This window comes from Sus scrofa, chromosome 1 (genome assembly GCF_054392235.1).
Source record: "Sus scrofa isolate SSC_HxYL_T2T_F1_AM1 chromosome 1, Sscrofa_HxYL_maternal_Yorkshire_Landrace_v2.0, whole genome shotgun sequence".
NCBI classification, from domain to species: Eukaryota; Metazoa; Chordata; class Mammalia; order Artiodactyla; family Suidae; genus Sus; species Sus scrofa.
This window is the reverse complement of record NC_139383.1, coordinates 238435217-238460491: the sequence shown is the minus strand read 5'-3', so window position 1 is coordinate 238460491 and position 25275 is coordinate 238435217. Positions and strand designations below refer to the sequence as shown.

The 25275-nt window shown below is 35.7% G+C and overlaps 1 protein-coding gene across 2 annotated transcripts in view; it reads right to left on the bottom strand.

The window, feature by feature from the left end:
• The window catches only part of RORB (RAR related orphan receptor B), a 197891-nt gene extending 181245 nt beyond the window's left edge, over positions 1-16646 (bottom strand). For both annotated transcript variants that reach the window (XM_021064932.2, XM_021064949.2), the window contains exon 1: positions 16003-16646. In XM_021064932.2, the coding sequence (XP_020920591.1) occupies positions 16003-16041 (39 nt within the window). In that variant the 5' untranslated portion in view covers positions 16042-16646. The remainder of the gene's footprint in view (positions 1-16002) is intronic.
• Positions 16647-25275: the final 8629 nt, after the last annotated feature.

Here is a 25275-nt window from a genome sequence, read left to right as displayed (position 1 = left end):
ATCTAGAACTTCTACAGAGAACTGGCACTTTAGACACTTGGGTGAAATAAATAGTTGGTTATTGTCCAAAGCCTCTCAGATATGATCATGCCTAGTTTTCTAGGAAAAATTAATGAAGAAAAGGTTATTCTTGTTTAAAATTTTAGTTGTTGCCTAGGTACTAAATCTAAGGAATTTCCTAAGAAATCATGATACCGGGTTAATATGGACCCGAAAAAAACACTGAAGGACCACCATGGACTAAGAGTTTGGGGCCTAGAGCTTCCCCTTCAATCTAGAACTATTGTAAAAGCAGACTATAAATAATTTGAGGCATTTTAGGTTTTATACTTTAAAATAAACTGACGAATTGGTTTTCAAATAAATTAATGGAATCTAAATCTCAAAATGTTTTCATATCTATACCAAACATTTGAAAGAAAATCATAAATAAGCTCTTCTTAAACAGAATATTTTCTAAATATATTTTTCCTAAATTCATACTTCCATATTCTCCACCCACAGAATTTTATTTTAATGTCAAAAAATTCATGTTTGAAAGTTTTTTATTAATTACCTGGTTATACTTCTTTGCAACAAAAAACTTTATGTAAACTTAATATTTTTCCCTATGAACATGAATTCTGAGTTTTAACATTCCTTTTGTATTGATTTATTGTTATCATTACTGCTAAATCACAGTCAATCAAAATCACACAATTATATTACAAATTTTATATTTACTACATATAAAATTAAATATTTCAAGGAACAACATCTCAATAAGCCAGATGTTCCTGACCTTTACATATTAGATGCACCTCTCCAATTGTGACAAACAAAAATGACTCCCGAATTGCCAAATATCTCCTGGGGGCAAAATCACTGCCTGTTTTGAACCACTGCTCCAGGGGGATAAGTACCCATAAATGAAGACAACATTAGCAGGGAACATCATATTTGAATTCTTCCCTGCTAAGTACCAAGGAGTTTTCAAAGGTCTTAAGGGCCAATGGAGATTCTTCATCTATCTCAAAGTATGGGGATAATTTAAAATCTTCCCACAGTCCCAGCAGTAGGAATCAATTCATCCTCTAGCTTCTTCTATTTTGAGATTTGAGTATGTTTGCACTGATGTTCTTTAACATCTCTAGGGGTTGCAAAGCTCCCCCATCCCCCAGTGTTGTCAAGAGATAAATATGGGCTAGTTTATTGAAGGAAAAATGAAGGCAAATGGATTAATTTTTCAACATGACTATTTGACCTTTCCTTCAACATTGGAAGTAATATATTTCTCACATTAATATGAGCCTTCAGAGACAAAAAGGGCAATGTTAACCTACTCTTAATATGAATTTAATAAAGCAGACCCCTTCTTTTCCCAATGATGGAGAAAGGTTTTTTTAACTGCATGTTGTTGTCATTATTATTACAACTATGTATAGTCCTTATTGTGAATTATAGCGTATGGCTTTCAAGAAGACTAGACTCTAAGCTCTTCAGAGGATGGTACTGAATTTTATTCACCCTTGTATCTTCAACACTTAGAAGAATGGCTGGTGTATAATAGGTTTTTGATAAAAGTTTGGTGATGAATGAGTGAATAGTTGTGCAAATATTATGTAAGTTAATTTTCTCAATGAGCCATTAAGCTGTCAACCTTAACCTTATTATCATGTGAGCTGACCTCAGGCAAATGGATAAGCTAAAATATAATGAGTCATAGATAAAGGACAGCCTTACTGCTATGCCAGAGTAATTGAGCATTCATTATGACACTTATTTACAGACTGATCTTCAGAGAATGTGTGGAAAAAATTGAAAATATATAAAAAGCATAAGAAAATAATTACCTGAAATCCTAGTACCTTGAGGTAACTTTTAACATTTTATATGTATTCTTTAATTTCTTTTTTACGCATTTTATAAAATTTCAATCATACAATACATACAATTTTGCATTCTATCTTTTTGTTTGTCTTTAGGTTTAGGGGAAACTGGGATGATGTCTTTCTTGTTCACCATTTTATCCCTAGAACCTAAAACACATTGTCAAGTACATATAAACATTTAATACTAGTGAAGCACATTAATGATGAGTACACACTAGTAAAACAGTGAGGACCTACTAAATGAAAGTGTGCTACAGAGTGTATTGCAACAAAGTTTCCCTATATTGTTGGAAATATGATGAGGCTATAACAAGTCTTTAGGTAGAAGACTTTAGGTATAAATTCTTTTGACACTTTAGTTTATTTCCTTTGGAAAGATTCCCAGAAGGTGATTTACTGGCCTGAAGAGTATGACCATTTTAAGGGTTTAGGCTCAATGACTATACCAGTATAAACATCTACTACAACATATGAGGATGTCCAGTTTGTCACACCCTGCTACAATGTGACAGGTGGAGATGCCACTAATATTGTTTTAATTCTTTAATAAGTGAAGTTGAGATCTTTCTTTCTGATTGTTCATTAGCCACTTATAGCTCCTCTTTTTTTTTTTTTTTTTTTTTTTAAAGGGCCACACCTGCACACATGGAAGTTCCCAGGCTAGGGGTACCACAGCCATAGCTCATGGCATTGCCGGATCCTTAACCCATTGAATGAGGCCAGGGATCTAACCTGCACCCTCATGGGATACTAGTCAGATTTGTTACCCCTGAGCCACAATGGGAATTCCCTATAGCTCCTCTTTTTAATAAAAAAATTGTTTTATGTTTCAGGGGACTTTTTTTAAGGTACTTAAACTGCATTTTTAAACTTTTAAAAAGCACTCTGTTTATACCGGATTTCTTTTGGATTCACTACCCAAGACACATTCCTATTTATAGTTGTCCTGCATATCTCCCAAGACTGCTGTGTAGGTCACTCAGAAGGTGTTTACAGAAGCTTGCTGAGAACTATAGAACACTGAATTCAGGCAAGGCCATATTTTCAATTTTACCTGCAATTATATTTATAAAGAGATGACACTGCATCTGTCAGCTCCTCCCAGGTTTACAAAATTCCTTTTAAAAATGTTTCCAGGATTTTCCTTATGAGAAGCTACAGTGCAAAGACTGACAGAATTAATGAGTATGAAGAAATATTCCACTATTTCTAAAAGATAAAGCAAGCTTGAAGGTATTTTATAGGAGGTAAAACAAAGAGAATCACCTGAGATAAGCCTACACTTCCCCCCAGTGTAATATTATTAAACATGCCAGATACTAAATATAAGAGGAAGACAACCTTGTGCACATTTTGATGCAGTCCATTTTCTTTCTAATAGTATCTGTGGTCAAATTTAGTCGAGTTGTGGCAGTCAGGACCATTATAAAATAAGATCAATTTGAGTCCTGGAGAATAAATGACAGGGTAGGGTTGGTGTTTCAAGTTATGTTTGTACAGCACAGCTTATACGAAAGAGGCTTGAAAAATCAATAACGGTGGACTAATGTGCTTCTAAAAAAGTGTGAATGAACTTAATGTGAAAGCATAAATATTAACCATATAAATGGTTGATGTAAGGAATATGATGTTCAGCCAATATGCAAAACACATTAAATTGCAATATTGTTAAGGAGGAGCAGAATTCTTCATTTATTAAGAATTAATGTCAAATTTAATTGGTTTTTTCTGTATATTGCTGGGCACAATTAGACATGGCACCCTCTTAACACTGTCAAGGTTCTTTCCTTAAGAAAATATTTTATGCTTATACAAAACACAGAATTGGATAGGATGATAATAAGCCTTTGATATAAATGGTGTGCTGACAAGACTTTCAATCCCAGCCAATCCATCAGACAAAATTAATTAAACTCAGGTAAATGGTGGTATGCTTAACTATTCAACCCATTCCTTGGCTTGAAATGCTTATGGCCAAAGATAGATAACCCTCCTCTTAACAAACATAAAAACCAGAGCAGAGAATTAACAAGTTGAGGAACAAATGAGTGGATTAAACCTATAAACTATTAGGCAATTGCATGTTCATTTTTGAAGTAAGAGGAATTTCATATTTAGTCATCAATAGTCTTTATAGCCTACTTCCCACAAAATTATTTCATTCCTTAAAGTAGATGCAAATAGGTCAGGATCTTTCTGGAGGAAACATCTATAAATATGCAATTTCACTAAACATTTGAAATCTATGTAAAAGGAGACATGTATGATTTTATAAAATTAAATTTTTGAATCTTCAATGGAGTAATTATGTTTTATATATATACTTTGTTATTATATATATATAATATACTTATAATATATATATATTATATATATATACTATATATTATATATATTATAATATATAATTATATATATACTATATATTATATATATATATACTTTGTTATTATTTTTATTATTATTTTATATATATATTATATATATATACTATATATTATATATATTATAATATATAATTATATATATATACTATATATTATATATATATATATATACTTTGTTATTATTTTTACTGGACAGCTTCTATTATTTTCCATAATACTTATTTTAATTTTGGGGGGTAAAAGTCATGATCACTATTTTAGTAATGAAAACTGTGGAGAACTATGTTTTGCCCAAGAGGATCTTGTGATTGGATGAAATATGTTTTTACTATATTATTGTACATTCTTTGTATGGTAAAAACATTCATGAGAGTTTTGGTAAAAAGTTTTATCTTCCCCCTTGGCAACCACAAGTCTATTCTCCAAGTCCATGATGCAGACCGTTGCCTTTGGAATGGATTAGCAATGAGATTCTGCTGCATAGCACTGGGAACTACGTCTGGCCACTTATGATGGAGCATGATAATGTGAGAAAAAAGAATGTATACATGTATGTATAACTGGGTCACCATGCTGTACAGTAGAAAATTGACAGAACACTGTAAACCAGCTATAATGGGAAAAAAAATCATTATATCAAAAAAAAAAGTGTTATCTTGAGGGTCAATACTGGTCAAATGGTAGTGCAGATTGCATTTGGACTAAACAAGTATCAATGTTATAACTGATTAGTAATGTCTTAGTGTGGGTGCAGGGATGGTAAAAAAAACAGTACAGCCTAAGAGAGAAAGCATAGAGTAATGAAAATAAAACTGTACTCGAGAGTCAAAAGTCCTTAAATGAAGTCAAAATCTGGTCTCAACTTCTTTTAACAAGTAATTATGGACAAGTCATCTATTTCCTCATTTGGAAAAAGGGATATACACAAACACTGGACATTTGAGAAATTCAAAGGATTTCAATGTCTAAGGAATTCTTTAGGAATTTTATAAGAAAGCCACTTTTGTTGTGCCTGAGACTGTTATCTTAGAGGGCACTGCTTCTTATACATTGTAAGTATTCAGTAATCAAGATTTGTTGAATCACATTTAAACCTGATCCACTATCGGGGGGTGTCATCTACAACTTTGTAACATATATTATTTTTATTTTTGGTCATTGTATTATAATAAAAGAAAGTCTATCTTTGACTTTAAATTAATACTCATGTCAACCATGTTAGATAACCTTTAGAAAATCATTAATGAAATTTCAGTGCAAAGAAATTCACAATTTATTTCATTACAAAAGAATTTTTTTAAAATGAATAAAATAAATTTTAATTAATTTTGACATGGGTGCCTGGCATAACTTTTAGTAATATTAGTAAACAAAATAAAATAAAACAAAAACACAATTGGGAGGGCATTAATGCTACCTTAGCAGCATTCTTATTGATATTTCTGTGCTGTCCTTGGAAAGATACTCCAAAAACCCTATTTCTTTGGTACTTATTTTTTTTTTTTTAAAGACAAGGGTGAAGATATACATGCAATGGTGAGAGTCCTTAGAATTTGTCTTTTAAAAGTAGTCAGCATTTAAAAGGAAAAAACAGAATATTGGACCATTTGTTATAAATTCAATTTTAAAGCAAACTGATGAATAGGTTAGGATCCTAAAAATTTCTACATGAATATATTCAAAATATTTTTAAAAATTATTGTCAAGAAGCACTGCACCTTAATGATACAATGTGTTTTTCCTGAACAAATGTTCCTCTATTCAACCAGACTGTGAGGCATTTGCTCCTATTCAACAACTGTGGAAATTTGGAACAAGGTTTCTTCTCTTTTTAAAAAAAAGTCTAATTCCTTTACTATCTGCCAGGCACAACTTATGTACAAGTTGATAGGAAATGCTGTTTGTAATAATTTTATTATTTGACCTGATAATGATAACGACAATCATTTACTCATTAAAAACTCAAATGCCTAAGTTCTGTAAACTTGTGCGTTATTGTTTGATTCTGGAATCTAGCAGCCAGCAGTGGCTGGACAGTAACCTACGGCTTGAGTGTTCATTCTGGTTCAAGCCCTATAATGAAATTTTACTTGGGCAACTTGTAATATGGGTTTTTATGCTAATCCATTGTCATGGAATCTTTATGAAACACTTTGTACAGGTGAAATTTAACATTTTTAAAATGTGGTTTGATAAACTACTAGTTTCAATTATTTTCATTACACTATTTAGGCAAATAAAAATAGTACTCCTGTCTTAATTTCATATCCTCAGAATTAATTACAGGCAAAACTGTATACTGATCCTATTTAACAAGATTGTCTTTAAATAGCCTTTTTAGTGGAAAGATCAAAAGAGTGGTTTAATGTTTACTAAGCACTAGGCATATTTCAATAAAAGCCAGAGTAAAACATCTAGATTCATATTACATACAACATTCAAGTAAACCACTGTTCTCCAAAGGTTCAGTCTACATTTATCATCCAGAAAAGCACACTGCCTGGGCATAACATGAAGTGGGCATATGTGTCCACTGTTACATAACACATGACATCAGAGATGGGCATCAGAGAAACTACAGTAAGTGAGGAAGGGAGTGTCCAGAACACTAGCTGCCTTATTTAAAAACTGTTCAATCAAAGCTTCTAAAAGTTAGAGAGGCCTTTCTGTGCCCTGTCTTCCAACCTTTCAACTTTTTAGAAAGGTCTCAAAAATAGGGTCAGTAAGCCACTTTTTGAATTCTTCTAGCTCCATGAAACACACAGATTAGGTACAATAGCCATTATATTGTGAGGATATGTTTCAACAACAAAAAAAGTACTATTCCTTAGTCTAGTAAATTCTGATCAATACTCCGTATTTTTAAAAAATATATCTATTTTTTAAGACTGAAATTGGATGACTATATGGTCTTGTTCACCGAGGAGAAATCTGAGGATGAGGTTTATGCTAACATGGAAGGTTACGACCAAGAGCAGCGATTTGGCTGCTTTGAAGTCTCTAATTGGTGACATTTACTTGGTGAGTTCTCCCTAGCCCAGGGTCTGGTTTTCAGTCTTGTAGGCTCAGAAACTTGATCTCAACAGTGTTTCAGAGTAGATTAGACTTTAGTATGAGGGTTCAAGTTAACTAAGCTCACAAAAGCTAATGTATAAGACAAATGCCAAACTATCGTTTCAAAATGAAGAGCCTAATTGTGAAGTGCAGTGGATACATTTTTTTTCAGCCTGATCAGTGCTTCACCTATAGATAGTGTGAAGATGGAGACAGCAAATAGTTGCTTCTCACATTCACATTCCTGTTACTGTCTAGGAGTCCAGGAATTTTCTTTCTTTCAATATGCTTAAAGGAGAGAATAACTCAAAAATCAGCAAGACTATTTATCTATTGATCTTTTAATTTTCCGAGTTCAATCTTATATCCAAGTATGTGGAAGGGAAAAGTTTGAATATCAGTATGGCTCACTGCCAACATACCCTATCACTTCAATTAATTTTATTCTCCCTGATATCTAATAACTTAAGTTACTTTGTAGAACAGATATCACTATTTTCGGATAATGCCTTAAATGTTGAAGAAAATGAAGCTTACTACATAACAGCGATTTCCTTCTTTTGGAAAGATAAGAATTTCTCTTATAAAAACAAATGTATAAGAACATATATATTTTTTCCCAAGATACTTTTTGTTGGAAGTTATATTCTTCCTCACACTGATATCTATTGCCTTCCATATATTTTCTTTTTGTAATTTAAGAATTACCTCAGGGTTTTCTTTGTTTAATTGTCACTTGTAAATTACTCACTAGTACAAGTTTTATTCGGGAATAATACTTTTACTTATTCTACATCAGGATATGTTCTTTTTGGAATAGTTCTACTTCCATAAAGTAAATTTCACATAGTATCAACTATAAAAGGCAAGCTGGAAATACAAGAAACAACGATTTAATAAACCTCATTTACGATGGACAAATTATCCAAAAGACAGACTTCTATTCATCTTTTGAGGCCCATCTGAAATATCACTTCCCATGTCAGAGCTATTCTGTTGTTCTGATAGCATCCCTACTGTATCCTGTTCTGCGCTCACTTTGATCATAGCTTTGACCTCACCAGTGTATGTTTTACCAACTTGGGCATCCTTAGGGCTCAGTTTTGCATCTTGCTTTGAGTAGATGCTCAATAAACCATGGATATATGAATGTGAGTCACATACATTTCCACAAGTATATGCAGGGCTGCAGAAGCTGAAATGGTTGAGTCTCTCCCTTTTAAAGTAAAACTAAAAAGTGAAACATTTAGGAAGATGGTCTTGTTCTTATACTTGAGAAGATCTTAATTTGGACTCCTAGAAATGAGTTGATGAATGAATTTGACAAAGTTTTCAGAACAGGGGAGAAATAAACACAGTTATTTCCAAATAAGAAGGAGAGGTATTTGTACTTTAAATGATATTAAAAAAATAGTCAGAAGATTAAAATAAAATAATATTATACATTTTTTTTGCAGCTAGTAATGTTCATTTATTTCACGACAAGTAGTGGTTGTAAATGCCAAGGCATTTTAAAAAAGCTTTTGTTGTTTCCTTTTTAAAAGATAATTTTATGCCCAATTCAGCGAGTACCTTTTGTACTTCTAATTCAATATTAAAATATTGCATATCTGTTGTTGTCATATGATTCCAACATAATCTGAATGAAATACAGGTGGTGGTGTTAACAGTCTTTAAAGGAGAATGCTTTATTGGTAGTCATGCAAACACTTTAAAAAATATAATTTAAAATTGACTTGCTGCAATATTCATTGGAAAAAAAGGATTTACTATGGGATAAAAATCTATGTAACAGTTTTCTTTAAGCATCCCAAATCTCTCATATGCCCTACAGCACCAAGATATTGGGTTCACATAAGTACAAAGTAAGAAGCAGGGTAGTAACAAAAAATAATTCAATAATCAACCAGATTATTTGCCGTCTTTTTTTGGCTAATGTCTAAAATTCCACTGAATTTGAGAAATATAACCCAGGACAACATGATATGACAACTAATCACACACACACACACACACACACGCATGCACACAAATGACACCAATGAATACTCTTTTAGTTAAATAATTGACACAGTTAGTGCCCAGCCAGTTACTAAAATATTCACTACGCAGAGGTGAAGCTTAAATCAAGGGAAATTACTTTCTTTATAAAAATATTTTTTTGAAAAAGTTTTTAGCCTCATGTTTTGGCAAAAGGTAGCTTATTTTTTATTTAAAATTAAAAAAAATATTAAAGTATAATTGATTTACAATGTTGTGCAGAACAACACTGTGAATTAATTATACTCTAATAAAAAAGTAACTTGTCTATTTTGACCTTCGTAAGAACATGCCTAAGCCAAGAAAGTCCCAATTTAATTTTAAAATGAAATTTAGCATAACATTATAATAATTACTATAAAGAAAATTCTATTTCTAATAGTTATAAAATAATCACTAACCAAGAAAAATGCATGTTACATTTAGTATAAAATACTAGAACTTCTAAGAGTTCTTTTTAAATGTTTTAAATGCTTATTATGCAAGCTATTACACAATGTAGGTAAAATATATGTTGAACATTATTTTTAACTCCCACTTATACAGACAACAAATCTAGGACTTGGAATATTGATGGCCACATGGATATATTTTAAAGGTGAACAGAGCAAGCCAAAATTCTATCTTGCAATGCCTAATAATTTTGTGAAACTATGTTCACAATATTTCCTTTCATAAGAACCCACCCCCCAATGCCATTAGTTAACCACAGGGTTATTATATTTAGCTTGATTCACTATAAATACCGTTATAACACCTGTGGTTTCCCTCATTAAGAATTGAAATGGATGGGGTCAAAGGTTGAAAGGGCAGCATATGCGCTATAAAAGAACTAGTTAACATAGCCTATTATATTGGTGCACTGGTAAATCTCATTTCTATTCATCAGATGATTAGTTCAATCAATATTTATTCCTCTATGCTCCCTTTGTCTTGTGCTACAAAGGAGACATCCTTCTAATTCATAGCATAAGCCTTGTTATGTATGAGTTTGTTGCTTAATTTGAGAGGGAATATTTTATTTATTTGGCAGTCCTAAATTCTTTGATTTCTTTTTCCTCTAATTATCATTAGGTAGTATAATGGAGTTTTGTGTAGATTATTTGTAGATAAACGCTATTAACAGTTTCCTTTTTATGTGACTAAATACCACATATATTTATTTCTTTTTGAATGCTCTAGAAAGTTTCTTCTCTTTCTCTAAATATGTTTGAATTTGGAAGTCTGGGTTGTGAAGGCAAAGATAAGAATGATTTTCTCTCTCAAATATTCATTCTTCTTGCCTGAGTGGGTGGTTATAGGCACATACATATACATATTGTGTATCAGTGTGTATCAACAGACGCCTCCAAAGACTGCTATTATCTGTTAGAAATTCTGTTAAGTCAGAGATTCTATTCAAAGTAAGATAAATATTTGCAAGAAGCTGTAATTGGAAGATGATTACAAAATTACAGGAATAATACTTTATGTGTACAGTGCTCATTTTATCAAAGGTCATTTTTCATTACATTATCAAAGATTTATTTCATTTGTCTACTTAATTTCTGTCCTTTAGATAAGAATGACTGGATGGAAAAACTACATCTAGAATTTTTAAAACCTTTATTAATTATCAAGCACAATGTCCATTCCCAACATTTAGTTTTCTGTATATTTTAACATCACAATAAGATGTTTTGTTAATGTTAACTACGTAACATTAATTGCAGTATAATTTAAAGCCTTTTTATTGTCTTTATGAAAATGACAGAAATTATTTAGTCTTAAGAAATTCTTTTCATAATACTAGAATGATAAAAATATATATATTTCAAGTTAGCTCAATCACTAATAACTTCTATACTAACAACATATGTGTTAATAACCTCTGATTTGCTTCAATCGGGCCAAAATGTAATGGTCTTAACTTTGGCATTAATTCTACTATTTCTTCAAATAATTATCTGTGAGGTTTAGATTTCTCCAAGGTGCAGTGTCACAAATGTTATTGCTCACAATTTAAAACCTCATTTTATTTAAAAATTTGCACAACAGCAGCAGATCCTCATATATAGAATTTTAAAATGATAATTTACTAGGATAATTTTAAGTCGGTATTAATTAAAGGCTATAATACATACTTTAAATAAGAGGCATATTACTCATTGCAGTGATAAAATCTAGTTAATGCATTATGATTCAAACTTTTATTTCTTAGGATTATTGTATCAAAAAGTATAAAAATTATATAAAGTTGAAAAAGTTCACGTGTCTTTTTATCTAGGAAAACTTTTGGTATTGAATCACTTAAAAATCCTGGTGACAATTCTGTATATGCTACTTTTACAAAAAAGAAAAAACATTTCCAGTGTCATTCATGAAGACCAACCTTGAACTTGGTATTTTCTTGATGCTGAAAATCTTTGCTGCTATAAAATTAGGTTTCATGAATCTGAAGCATTTAAATTTAAAATACAATGTGTCTGCATTGAATGCATACATGAATAATTGCTTTTAAGGTTGTTAACAGTTTAGTATCTAACAAATTGTTATCAAAATAAGCAAATGTGGTCATTTCCTTTGATCGAGTATAAAATAAATGTTCGTTTTAAAGTAAAACTTCACATAAACCCCTTTAATAATGATTTAAGAAATCTTTAAAGGGTTTTCTAAGCAGTATAGCAAATTATAATAAATTATTATAAATTAAATTATAAATTATTATAAATTATAAATTGCTGTTGATGGAAAATCCAGGACTTCTGAGATTTAATGAATGCTGCAAAGAAGTTTTAATCTTGGATTCCCCCATGTTTATGAGATATGCTGCTCAACTAAAATTCTCCCTTTATATTTCCATCTTGGTTTCCCAATTCCTGCTTATCTGAAAATACAGAGAAGTTAAGAGTCTTCATGATACTAATATGTATCCCATAAGTCCAGGATGTTAGGCCTTCTGTGTCCAAATACTTGTTACAAATTCACTCAGGGTATTAGAAGTGGGGAGAGGAGAGAGTCCCAAGATGGAACAATCTAGGAAAAAAAATTTTTTTCTGGCCATATATTTTTTCAACAATACTTGAAATACAGCTTTAGGATTTTTCTTTAAACTGTTTGAATGTTTACTTACCCTGGAATATAAAGACGGCTTACTGATAATTACTTAATAAACAATTAATAATGGATACTGGCAGGGATGTCTTTCCAGCCATACTTTATAATTGTGGGAGGTGGATTGTTGGTTAGAAATATTTAATTGGAATTTTTGGAAGAATTTAAGATCTAGGACTTGTTTAGGAAATGTAAAGGCCTGGCCAGCAGGACATTCAGGGCTCCAGACTTTCCAAGGTTTGCCATACCTCTGAGAGCAAGCTGCTTCTTTTCTAAAGTTAGCAGTTCATAAAAATTAACTACCTGAAAATAATAGATGAAAACTGGGCTTTAAAAAAGCCAAGCCCTATCCTTGTTTACGGCAAGCATAAAACCAGATTTCTAATCCGCCAGAGCCACAATCACCTATTGATTGCAAGGACATCTGTGCCCCTGTTTTTTGGAAGCAGGGTTTTTAGCAGAGGCAGGGCTGAAAATCCGACCATTTCGGTGCCCCTGTGTAATAACAGCTGGCAGGCTTCTCGGGAAGGAGTCTAGAAACCTGCACCTCAGCTCCCTTATTTCTCACCTATGCATTCGGAAGTTATTCTTTTTAATAAAGCAACCTACAAAGTGGCATCTCTAGACCTCACGTGGTAGGTACCCTCTAGCAGACAAAGGGTGAAATGCTTTGCGCGCCATCAAATACAACCTTGTCCGCCCCAGGCCAGCCCAGCGTAAGCCAGTGTTGGGGACCAGACACAGTTCAGCCATGGGGCAGGACAATGACCTAAAGATCAGTGCCTCTTAACCCCTTTCTTACCACAGAGCTTTCCTTGGGATAAAGTCTTTTAACTATCCTAGACCTGGTGGGGGTGAGGTGGAGGCTCTGGGTCGGGGGTGGGTTTGCTGGCTTGTTCCTCAGGGTGATCTTTCAATCCTGGACCAAGTTTGTGTTGCACAAAGTGCCCTGACTCATAAGATGCTGAATGCAAAATGTGTAGCCTAAGCTGAGGCACAGACTGGGACCACCTGGGAATGCAGGGTGGGGGAGGGGGCGGCGTGTGTGTGCCCACCGTGTATGGGTAGAAAGGGAGTGGGCACACTGTAAAGCCTAGTTCAAAAACCGCACACACACACACTCCCCCCCCCCCCCCCCGCCCAGTATAGGCTGCTTAGTAGCCTAAACACAAGAGAAAGCTGATTCTTTTCTGCTCTCACTTCTCAAGTTCACACTCAAGTTCAATACTGACTCCCACAAGATGTCTGATTAGCCTCGACCTTTTCTCCATCCTTAAACAAGGATGAACACAATCTGCAGGAAATGTGAAGATTTGGCAGAAGACAGTAAGGTGCGGGTCGAGAAAGGAAAGTCCAGAAGGTGAAGAGGACTTGTCCACCTTCTTTAGGTTGATTTTTCTCCAGTTCATTTCCTCAGGCTACTTGAGAGCCACCTTAAGTTAGAACCCTCTAGGTGGGGGTAGTGGGTGTAGGCTTCCACTGCTTTATCCAGGTGAGCAGGAGGAACCACCTGGCTTTCAACCTTTCTAGCTTCGAGCTTCTTGAGTCCTCTAAGTTGGTGCTTTGGCAAATACAGACTGTTCTTGGCAAACTCCTCCATCAGGAGCAGTGCATTCAAACTATAACCCTCTCATGACCTACACTCCTCAGTTTTCTACAGTTTAAGGGGAGAATGAGCAGCTTTTGAGCCCACCTAGTGCTGGGTTGGAGCTTAGGAAGCACATGGTTTCAGACTTGCAGAACATAAGAACTCAGCTATAGGAAGAATACTGATTGAAAGGGGAGGAGTAGGGAATGGACAAACTGGCTGGCTCGACAGAAGCAGGGGAAACTGAAAGACAAGAGGATGGTGGTGAGACTGGACAAAAAAAAAAAAAAAAAAGAGAAAAAGACCAGGGCTTCTATTTTGAAGATTCTACACTCACCAATTACCCAAGTTTAGTTTATTGAAAGACTCTGGGTGGAGAAGGACATGACCAAATCCCCAACCAAACCCCCAACACAAAACTGGAACAAGCTCCCACTCATGGGGCCCCCACTACCAGTATGTGGGTCAGTCAAGACCATCCCACCAGGAAGTCCCTGTCCCTTAGCTTCAGCTACCTCCCTCCCACCCACCTCCTTGGATGGCTTCTCTGTTCCTCCTCCTTCCCTTTCCTGCTATGTCCCAGCGCCTTGCTGGCTAACCCAGTTTCTGTGATAGAGTCTAGGCTCAGGGCTCACTGCAAGTGGAGCAGGGGAGCATGCCCGCTGTCCTCTCCAGGTATGGGTAGGAGCCCGGTGGAAGGAGACCAGTGTTACTCTCAGCCCAACTCTTGCAAGTTTTTCTTGTCTAGCCCACCTGTCGCACCGGGTGAGGGCGAGTAGGAAGGTCTGAGCTGACCTTTTCCAACTTTGTTGTCAGGACCCTGAAGGGCCAGCCAAGAGGAGAGGAGAGTCCCAGCCCTGCCACAAGAAATGCAGAATGGCCAGGAAGAAAAACTGTGGGGTGGGGGGCAGGTGCTCAGAGGCTTGCAATTACATTTCCATGGCACGCGGGCACCCGGCTGGCTCTCCCAGAAAAGTGAAGTTGTGGCCAAGCGGAAAGTAGAGGAGAGCAAGTCTGGGCGCAGCATGCAGGAAACCTGAAGGTCTGGCACCGCAGGGGAAGAGACTGACAAAGTGACTCTAAAACAGGCCTGGTCATTTGCTCCGCAGCCCAAAGTGCAGCCTGAGCAGGTGCCTTGCTCCAGGTCCCCGGAGCGTCGCCCCTCGGCCTCCAGTTCGCCCCAGAGACCTGCCGCTGCCTTGCTGCTGCCGTCACCGCCGCAGCTGGGGGTCCTGGCCTGAGGGTTCAACCACAACCGCCTCCCGGAGCTGCCCTTTGATAAAGGAGCCTTTCCTGTAGCTGTTAGCGCGGGCTTTTATCCTCTGGAACTTTCTCCGCACAACTTTTTCTGGATGGCGCTTGTCTCAGGGCCGCGCGGGCTCGGGTACGCGGACCTGGCAGGGCGCAGCGGCGGTGCGAAGGACGCGCGCAGGGGGACGATCCTGGAATCTGCGTCTACATATACGACACTGCCTCCTCTTCTACCACTCCCACGAAGGGACATGTCCGCTGACCTGGACGCTGGTGGGTCTCGCGTAACCTGGAGTGTTTGAGTACCCGCCTCTCTGCCGCCTGCCTGTGCGCCCCACGCGACCAACCCGGGCAGGCGACGGCCGTGCGCCCGGCGCTTCTAGTGGCTTCTGCCGAGAGACATCCCTTTCCTAGTTCTCCCTCTAGAGAGTGAAACCCCAAAATGGTTCTGTGCAACTCAGAAACTGGGAGGAAGCAACTAGCATCAACCCCTTCCCCCAAAACCGCCCTCCAGTGTCCCTCCGAACTCCCGAGAGGCATCAACACCTTCCCACAACTTTATACGCCCAGGCCATTTGCAGCCCACCTGCGAACGCGAACTCAGAAACTGCGCCCCGCCAACCTCTTTCCTCTTCGGCTGAGTGCGCTCCCCTCCCCCATCACCCATCTGGCTGGAGTTGGCCGGACCGGCGAAGCACCGTGCCCCGGGCTTGCTTACCTCGCATGGTGTGGCCGCTCTTCCGCTCCTCGTAGTCATGAAGCTGCTCCCAGCCCAAACCCCGGAGAGCCCAAAAATCCCTCTCAGCACAAGTGAAGTAGGTGGTCGGCGAAGAGCTGTTCCACCCGGAAAACCATCCCTTTAGGTGGACGCCGTGGCCGGAGGGTGACGTTTGTCGCTGCTGCCGCTGCTATGTTAACAGTTTTGATGATGGTGGTGGTGACTGTTTTGATGGTTGTTTGGTTGTTTGTTTGTTTTCAGGAAGGGTGAAAAAAATGTGCTGAATGGCTGGTGCCTAGGTTTTGTTTTGCTTTTGTTTTTCTTTTTTCTTTCTCTCCAATGTGCTTGCTTTTTAAAAATGCCACCGCCTCCGGCTCAGAAGATTTCTTTTGTGATCACTTGGACTGAAGAGGAGGAAGGGCAGGAGCAGGAGGAGGAGTTGGTGGTGGTTTTGTTAGTTACAAAGAAGAGGGAGAAGGAGCAAGGAAAAAAAAGGAAACAGAAAGAAAAGGAAGAAAGGCGGTGTGGATGGCAGAGCATGTGCGTTTTCACATGACATCTGTGCCTGTTAGCGGATCCACAATGTGAATTTTCACTGTTCAGTTACAGGGAGGAAGGGAGCAAGAGAGAAAGAGGAGAGAGATGGAGAGAGAGAGCCGAGAAGGGGCTTATACGCGAGGGCGGGTTTGGCTGAGACTTCCAGGCCCCGCCTCCTGTCAGCGTCGCCGCCAATCATCGCCCCGCAGCTCTTGGAGGGGCTGGGACCACGGGGGATCCGCTTGAAGGCAAGGGGAGGGGAGCTAGCACAGTGGTGCCTGAGGCGGCCAGGGCTGTAACCTGGCATTAGAGACTGTCCGAACTGGGCAGAGGAGGAGATCGGGCAGATCTGCGGGTGATAGTTCCGATTCCAGGAGTAGGGAGGAGGCACTTAGGAGAACTCTGGAGGGGAGGAACGAGGCTCTCTGAGTCCCTGCTTGCTTCCCTGTCTCGCAAAACCTGCGGCCCGGGTAGTTAGTTTTGAATTTATGGCAGCTCTCTGTAAAGTCCATTTTCGGTAAACTCCGCATGTTTGGCGGGAGTTTTCCTGGGCAGGACGTTTCAGTCTTAGTGGCAGGATAACGCAAATCAACTTCCATCACTTTGAGCACAACTAAAATACAGTCCCAGGCAAGGAGCCTTCCTTGCTTTCTTTAAAACCGTCTTTCAGATGCTTTCTAGCCCTGTTCTAAAAACAAAATAAACAAAACAATGAGATGTCTGTTTTTTTAAAAAATTCGTAAAAATTTAATGCTTCCTTTTATCGAAGAAACGGATTTTTATTAGCATTTGGAGTTGCTAATAAACTGGGGTTGGGACACATGACTCAAGGGTAACAACCCCGATTGGCGATGTGGCTAACTTAGTGATGCAAGGCAAAGGGCTGAGGCTACAAGGTATGATTGCAAAGTATTACTGATCTCGTGAAGGTGTAGGGCTTTAGGAGGGAGGAATTGTTTATTCTAGTTGCTCCTAGAAGACATTTATCTATGTAGAGGGAACTGGCAATTAAACGTAGGTAGTTATTGTATTTCCTATAGGTGAAAACCGTCATCTATGACCATTTTATTTGTACTGTGGTAAAAATCTAATGCATATATCAAAACCGTTCATTTTCAAGTTTCCCCTTATTTTCTTATTGGACGTATTATATAGATGATCACATCTACTTTCCATAGTGGAATACTTTGATTGATTAATTGATCACCCTAAAAAAGGTGAAAAAATTTGCCACATCTACTCAGCTTTAAGGCATTGAGGCTTCTACCCACTGGCATACCTGTTGGCAGAGCAGGCCTCATCATCCTTTAGATACAGAATAACTTGATTTTTACTGGTATTTATTTATATTATGTCATGTAACACAAAATCCAATGTAGAATTGGTGATTATTTAATTAGACCCACTCTACACTGCCAAATAGTCCCCCCACCTCCCTCGATTAAGTAAAAATGGATTAGTTTCTGAATCTTCACTAGTGTTAAATTGACTTAGCTCTGCTGTATGCCCTTCCATTTGCAAGCCAATATGTAATTTAGGAGAATTTTAGTATTTAGAATGAAAGTTGATTGAGTCTTTAATTAAATGAAATGAACAAAAGGAAGTTACTCCTCAGAATAGTTATTCCCCTATAAATACCTTTCCCCTAGATTTGTAATTGACACAGTAGTTAATCGTTTAAGATAATATTTAAGGCTTCCTGGTTTTATCATTTTTAATCAAGTAAAATATATTCATCATAACTACATTAAAGCTGCACTAAGTTATGCCTAATTTAGTTGCTTCATTAAAAATTACTGAATATAAAATAGTCAAGAAACAAACTGTGACTACCTCATTTTACTTTTATGTGCTTCAGAGACACAGGAATATTGAAAATTTCAAAGCCTTTGTAAATATTATTAGTATTATTACTGTCATTATTTTAGATTTCTATTTCTCACTAAAGAGGAATTTCAAAGTTCAAGAATTTTAACTCTTTCATCTAGTCTTAAATTTCTAAATATTTATTGAATTCTGAAATTTATTTTTACTGCTATAATATCTGTAATTATTTTAAAAGATAGCTAAAACATATTAAAAGTACTTTTTTCTCCTACATATTTTTGTATATCTTTTGCTTTGTGGGTTCAACAAAACACACTTTTGCTTAGAGCTATATCACATATTTATTAATCCCTCCTGAACACTTATGAAAAAACTCTTAATTAGAAATACTTATGTTACATCATTTTTCAAAACTTATACATATATGGTGGTGTAAAAGTATTTTTTCTTTTTTTAGAGTTGAATAAATGTTGATCATTAGTTAATTTGGGGTATTGTGGATCTTTCTAAAGATTAAAAAAAGCTGGCTATTGAGTATTTTTTAATAACTTTCAAATTATTTCAACAGAATGGAACCTATTTATGGAAATAAGCATTCAGGATTTAAATGAAAGAAATCAGCATTTTCCAAAGAGTCACAAAATACTTAGGTATAAACTGATGTATTAGTAACCCATCTGCCAGCAAATATATTTCCAGTGGATAATAATAATATATTAATATCATGTTCTCAATCAATGAAGTTCAATGTCAGTAATTTTATTTGAATGATTATGGAACTGTCTAGTTTCCCATAAGCTTGAAACTCTGCTTTTGGCTCTGAGCCTGAAGGATGTTCTAAGTTGGTAGCTAAATTTTGATAAATTTAAATGATAATCAGTAAGTCACATAGACTGTACTCAAACTCAAGAACTGACATAATTTCACTCAGGCTTTCCTGCTTACTTATTTTTCCCACGTCATCACCCCTAAGGTTTAGTTCTATGCCCATGGGTAAAAAGGACAAGAAATATCCTGACAGATGCAAAGGTTTAATATGAGCTAACCAGTTAGGGTGATCATGCCATTTAAGATTATTTCAATCCAAAAATGCTTGAACCAAAATAAGAAGAAATGGTTCATAATATTCTGAGTTGGTCAGTCTGAACATATAGAGACTATTTTAAATAACTATGAATCTTGTGTAGATATTGGCAATACTGGTAACAATATTACATTTAGAGTGACTAAAAGATTGGGTTTTTTTAGCCCAGTGTACAGAAGCCATGTGGCTGTAAAAGTTGAAAAGTATAAAGCTGCCTTTATATACTGGGAAAGCCAGAAAAATATAAGAACTCTTAATGTCTGAACCTATTAAAAATGGAAGTGGTGAAATACTGAGTTCCCTGTTGTTGAAGGCATCCAAATAAGGATAGAATAAAAGACTGATAAAGATGCTGAAGTATACAGATTTCTCTACTAGGCTGACAAAAGTCCAGATTACCTCCAGTATGTTCAGTAACTCTAAGTGTATATTCACATGTAGGCGGCAACATCTGCCTGCCCAGTAGCTGCAGCAGAGTTATGACTTCTACCTGAGAATGCAGGACTTCTACCTGAGAATGCAGGCTCCTTGAAAGCAGGGGCTAGGATTTCCCTAGGGTTTGGAAGAACTCCTGGTACTTTATAAGTGCTTGGTAATTATTGGTTAAATGAATCCTTTCTACTCTTCTGTCCACTGGATGAGAACCAGTAACGTAGCAAAGACTTGAATAAGATTTCTTCTTTCTTAGTTTCTAGCGAATGAAAAGATAGGGAGAGGGAGAGAGGGGGAGAGAAGAAATTTTATTTTTGCATTTAAAATTTTCCTAATTTGGGGAAGATAAAAGGATGCTTGAGTTTGGTTACATTATTATAAAATAAAGCAAAATCTAGTTATTTTCATATTTATTACTATTTTCAGTTTTACTCCCAGATGGAGGGTCTTCATATCTTTTAGTTCTGCTTCATTTTTAAGTATGGATGCAAATTAAACAACTTTTTAGAATGAAAAAAAAAGGACCAACTATTAAAAATGTGTACCTTGTGCTTTTTGCAGTAATTTGGAAAAAGCATTAAGAACAAAAACAAAATGAAGTCCAATACATGGGGTAAGAGGTAAGTAAAGAAAATGATTAATATATACGTCAGGGAAAAAAGCTAACATTTATTGGATGGATCACATGATTTATCAGCCTATCTAATTTCTATTCACTAAAAGAGCCTACATGATACATATTCTATCACCTGCCTCCCTCACACTTTTTTTTTTTTTAAACAGATAAAGGAACAGAGGTTTAGAAGGTTAAGTAACTTGTGTGAGATAATAAATCTAAGAATTGTGGATCCAGGATTCAAACCCAGATATAACCACTAAAATGTAAGTTCCTTGAGTGCAGGGACTTTCTTGAATTTATTTTTTCCGTGCCAAATCCCCAGAATCTAGAATCTTGCCTGGCAAACAGTAGATGCTTAAAATACACTTGTGAATGAATAAATCAGTATTTGAACTCTTGTCCACTTCACGGTACTATATGCTCACACAGCTCCATGACTGAAGCTAGTTATTTGCTAAATGAGATTAAATAAAGAACAGTGAAGTTTGACTTTGAAAATAAATGGATACTGTGAAAACTTTATGTAATAATTACCTTATGCCAGATTCAGTACATTATTGAGTCTATGAAATACTTTCATAATAAATATTTCAGGTCATACATATCATGAGCCTGAATTAAACTGGCACCAGTAAAAATGAAAACAAAAAGATTAGTTTACAATGAATTCAGATGTATAAAAACACTTAGCCAAAAAACTAGAAGCTGATACACTAAAATTTAATAGTGATTAACTGGAGGAATTAGAGAGATAATGGGGATTATAACATTTTGTGTCACATATTTTGTACTGTTTGATTTATTTATAAGAAGTAGATATTACTGTGTATGTGTGTGTGTATGTATGTAATGAAGAAGTTTTTTCAAGAGGACCAGAAGGGGAAAAATAGATTAATATAGGAATGTTCCCTTATCACACTTACTCTTAAGTCATTCCGATAAAAGTAGAATATTGGCGCAGAAATAGATAAATAATAGACCATATCAGAGCACGCAGAAATTGATTTAAGACTATGAAGCCTTTATATAAAAACCAAAGTGGAACTTTAGTTCAGATTGGGAAATAGAATGCATTTTAATATTATGGATAATGCTAGATATCTTTATCAGATCATATATAAACATACATTTCAAACAGCTTAGAGAATTAAATGACATATATAAGTGAATACATAAAATAACAGAATTATATTTTGTGTGTATTTATGTAATGTTTTGCATGGGGAAAACTTTTCTAAAATAGGAAACTCAGTTTTTATGAAGAAAAAAATAGATGTATTTTCCTGTGCACAAATTAAAAAGTTAGTATTTTAACTGGCAAAAGACCCCCAAAACAAAGTAAAAATACATACAAGAGGCTGGAAAAATATTGCTGCACAAAGGATTAATAGTCTTTATAAACAAATGTATAAAAACTTACAAATTGCTGTGAATTAGGTAAAATTCTCAAAAACCAAGTTGATCGAGAAGAAGAGGAATCTGCTTAAGTGGATAATTTTTAACTTGATGGTTTTTGCTACAAGTGAACAATTTCTGTTTTATATATTTATCTCTGTTAATGCGGTCGGAATGTCCGTTTCCAGATCACTTGATATTTAAGATTACGTCTTGTGTGTTTTTATTAAAATATGAAATAAAATGCAAATATATTTTCTCTAACTTCACCTTAGCTGTTGATACTCTGTAAAATTCACCTTTGATTTGCTACTGGTCTCTATATTCCTGCTTCATCAATCCAAGCGACTGTCCCTTTCTTACCTAGATGGACGCCATGTTCTCAGAATTTGTCTCTTTACTTTCATTTGTGCCCCTTACCCCAGCAATTTCTAGTTGGCATCTAGAAAGGACTTTTAAAAATGTAACTCAGACAATCAATATTCCCCCATGAAAATATTTTAGTGTCTTCCTAATACATTTAGAAAATAACCTATATACTCCTTTCTTTGGTTTAGAAGGTGAATACATACTCTGGTTTGCCCTAGTACCCTGAATAAGTATCAGAAATGCCCCCTTTCATCCTCAAAAGTGCTCTATTCTGAGCAATATAAAATATAGCTACCCTAATTATAAAGCTCTGCTGGCTTAAAGATTTTGTTCTCAGAGAAATCTTCCCTTATCACATCACTTAAAAGAGCCCTCGCTGATAACTCTTTTTCAGAGCATCTCTTTGTGGTCTTTATATCACACATCAAATTTATGATTATTTATTATCTTCTCTTATTATTATCTAATGAAAGAAATACATTATAATTTATATTTAATATTATTATTAGCCTCATAAGGCAAGGACCACAATTCTGCTGTTTTATACTATATCATCAGGGCTTAGTACGATGCCTAACACTTAGCACATGCTTAATAAAACCTTGTTCAATGAATCAATACTTAGACTAATTGTTAGGATTCATGCAATATAAATTATACTATTTTTTAACTTTTGAAAAGTTATTTCACATATTTGCTAAAATGTCTCAATGTCTCCTTATGGCTGCATTTTTAAAAAAATGCATGGCACATTAGGTTTCTCTTTTCAAGAATACTGACATATATAGTGATGAATAAGGGTATTAATTCTGGAATAAAATAAAAGAACAACAAAAATAAACAAAAATTATTTTCTGTTCCCAGACCTGCTGTTTTCAATGTGAGCTGGTACTTAACCGGCCTGAAACTAACTTGATAAAAATATATAATAGGCCTATAAAATAAACACAAAACAGTAAAATGTGATATATCACTGTAATGCTCAGCACATCATATTTATGCAAAAAGCAACTATTAATAGTTTAAACATTATTAAAATATAGTTGATTTACAATGTTGTGACAATTTCTCCTGTACAGCAAAGTGACTCAGTCATATATATACATTAATATTGATAATTATTTTTTTTAGGGTCACACCTGTGGCATAGGGAAGTTCCCAGGATAGGGGTCAAATCAGAGCTGCAGCTGTAGACCTACACCAGAGTCACAGCAATGCACAATCTGAGCCATGTCTGTGACCTACACCGCAGCTCACAGCAATGTTGGATCCTTTAACCCACTGAGCGAGACGAGGGATGGAACCCACATCCTCATGGATAGTAGCTGGGTTCTTAACCCACTGAGCCACAATGGGAACTCCCTTGATATTGATAAATTTTTAATTTGCTTATTAGCAAATCTGTTTGATGAACTAGCAACAGCAAATTTTTCAAATCACGTCATTTAGACTTTGCTTGCCCATCATACTTACAAGCTACTTTTGAACAATCAATGAATACAAAACATAAACTAATTTAATATTTACCACATTATCTATTGTTTTCAATTTGATTATTTCCAATTGCTTTATGCTTTTAGCATATTCCAATATGTTTTTTTCCCCTCCTTTCTCATACCAAAGTAATGAATTTTGGAATATTCCATTTATTTTTCCTCTATTGGCTGTGACAAGACATGTTTCCTTGAAAACTCCATCTTGTCCTTCTTTACTTTATCCCATCTTCTTGTCTTACTTTATCCCATCTTCCTTCTTGGAAAAACAGTCACAGTACTGGTAAATGACTTAAGCTTAAGAGCAAAGACCTAAAGGCATAAGTGACTTAAGTTTAAGTACTGTAATGTGCCTAGAGGTCAGAGTAAGGGCTTAACCCTTTACAACCTAAGTGGCTTTTTAAATAGTAAAAGAACTTATATAATAGTAAACAAAGCCTGTATCATCCACCCATAGCCACTCCTCACTTGATCTCATCTAAAGAGCACAATAAAAGCAGTGTGGTTTCTTGAGGCAGGGCGCTCTTGGTCCCTGAGACCTTGAGTCCCCCGGCTCCCACCTCTACTTAAGATAAATGTCTCTGTGTCTTGTTTCATGTTAACTATTTTTCCTTAAGTTCCACAGCACCCGTTCTTCAGCCCCATCCTGCTGAGCTGACCCCAGCAATTGGCAAGCTGGTTACACATCCTTTCACTATTCAATTACAAATTCCCTCAAAGAGTAAATGTGTTCTTGGATTATTAGAATGAATATAAATCAGTCCTCTTACCATGACACAGTCATTACTAAGACTTTAGGACATTGAACTATATTAATCTTCAACCCCTGGGTGTCATTAGTATGATTATTGTCATGTATTTTAATTCTGCATGTATTTTAACCCTTTAAAATATTATTTTTTATAGTCAGTATTCCTTCAGATTTGCCCCAAATTTGGCCTATACAATTTTTTCCTGCATTGTTGTGTTTCCCTTTGGGATCATTTCCTTATGAAAGAGGAGCTACTTTTATCATGCCCTTTCATTTGGATGCTGCTAATGAAAGTGGTTAGTCTTTGGTAATCTAGAAGTTTCTATGTTGATTCACTTTTGGAAGATATTTTCACTAAGTGATAGATATTTCTTCACATCACATTCATATCATTCCATTGTCTTCTGTCTTACATCTTTTCTGTTGAAGAGTCAGTTCTCAGTCATATGGTTGCTACTTTGAAAATAATGTCTCTTCCCTTTTGGATTATTTTGTGATTTTCTCTTTGCCTTTGGTTTTTGGCACTTTTACTGTGATGTATATAGGTGTGGTTTTCTTTTCAACTACCCTGTCTTGAATTTGGAGTATCTGTTGAAGCTATGGCTTGATATCTTTCATCAACTGGAAAATTCTTGATGTTTATTCTTAAATATTGTTCTTGCCTTTTTCTGGATGGAGATGAGGCTGTGCATATGTTAGAACTTTTTGCTATGTCCCATGTGTCCTTTTCACTCCTGCTTGTATTTTCTATCCTTTTTGCCCTTTG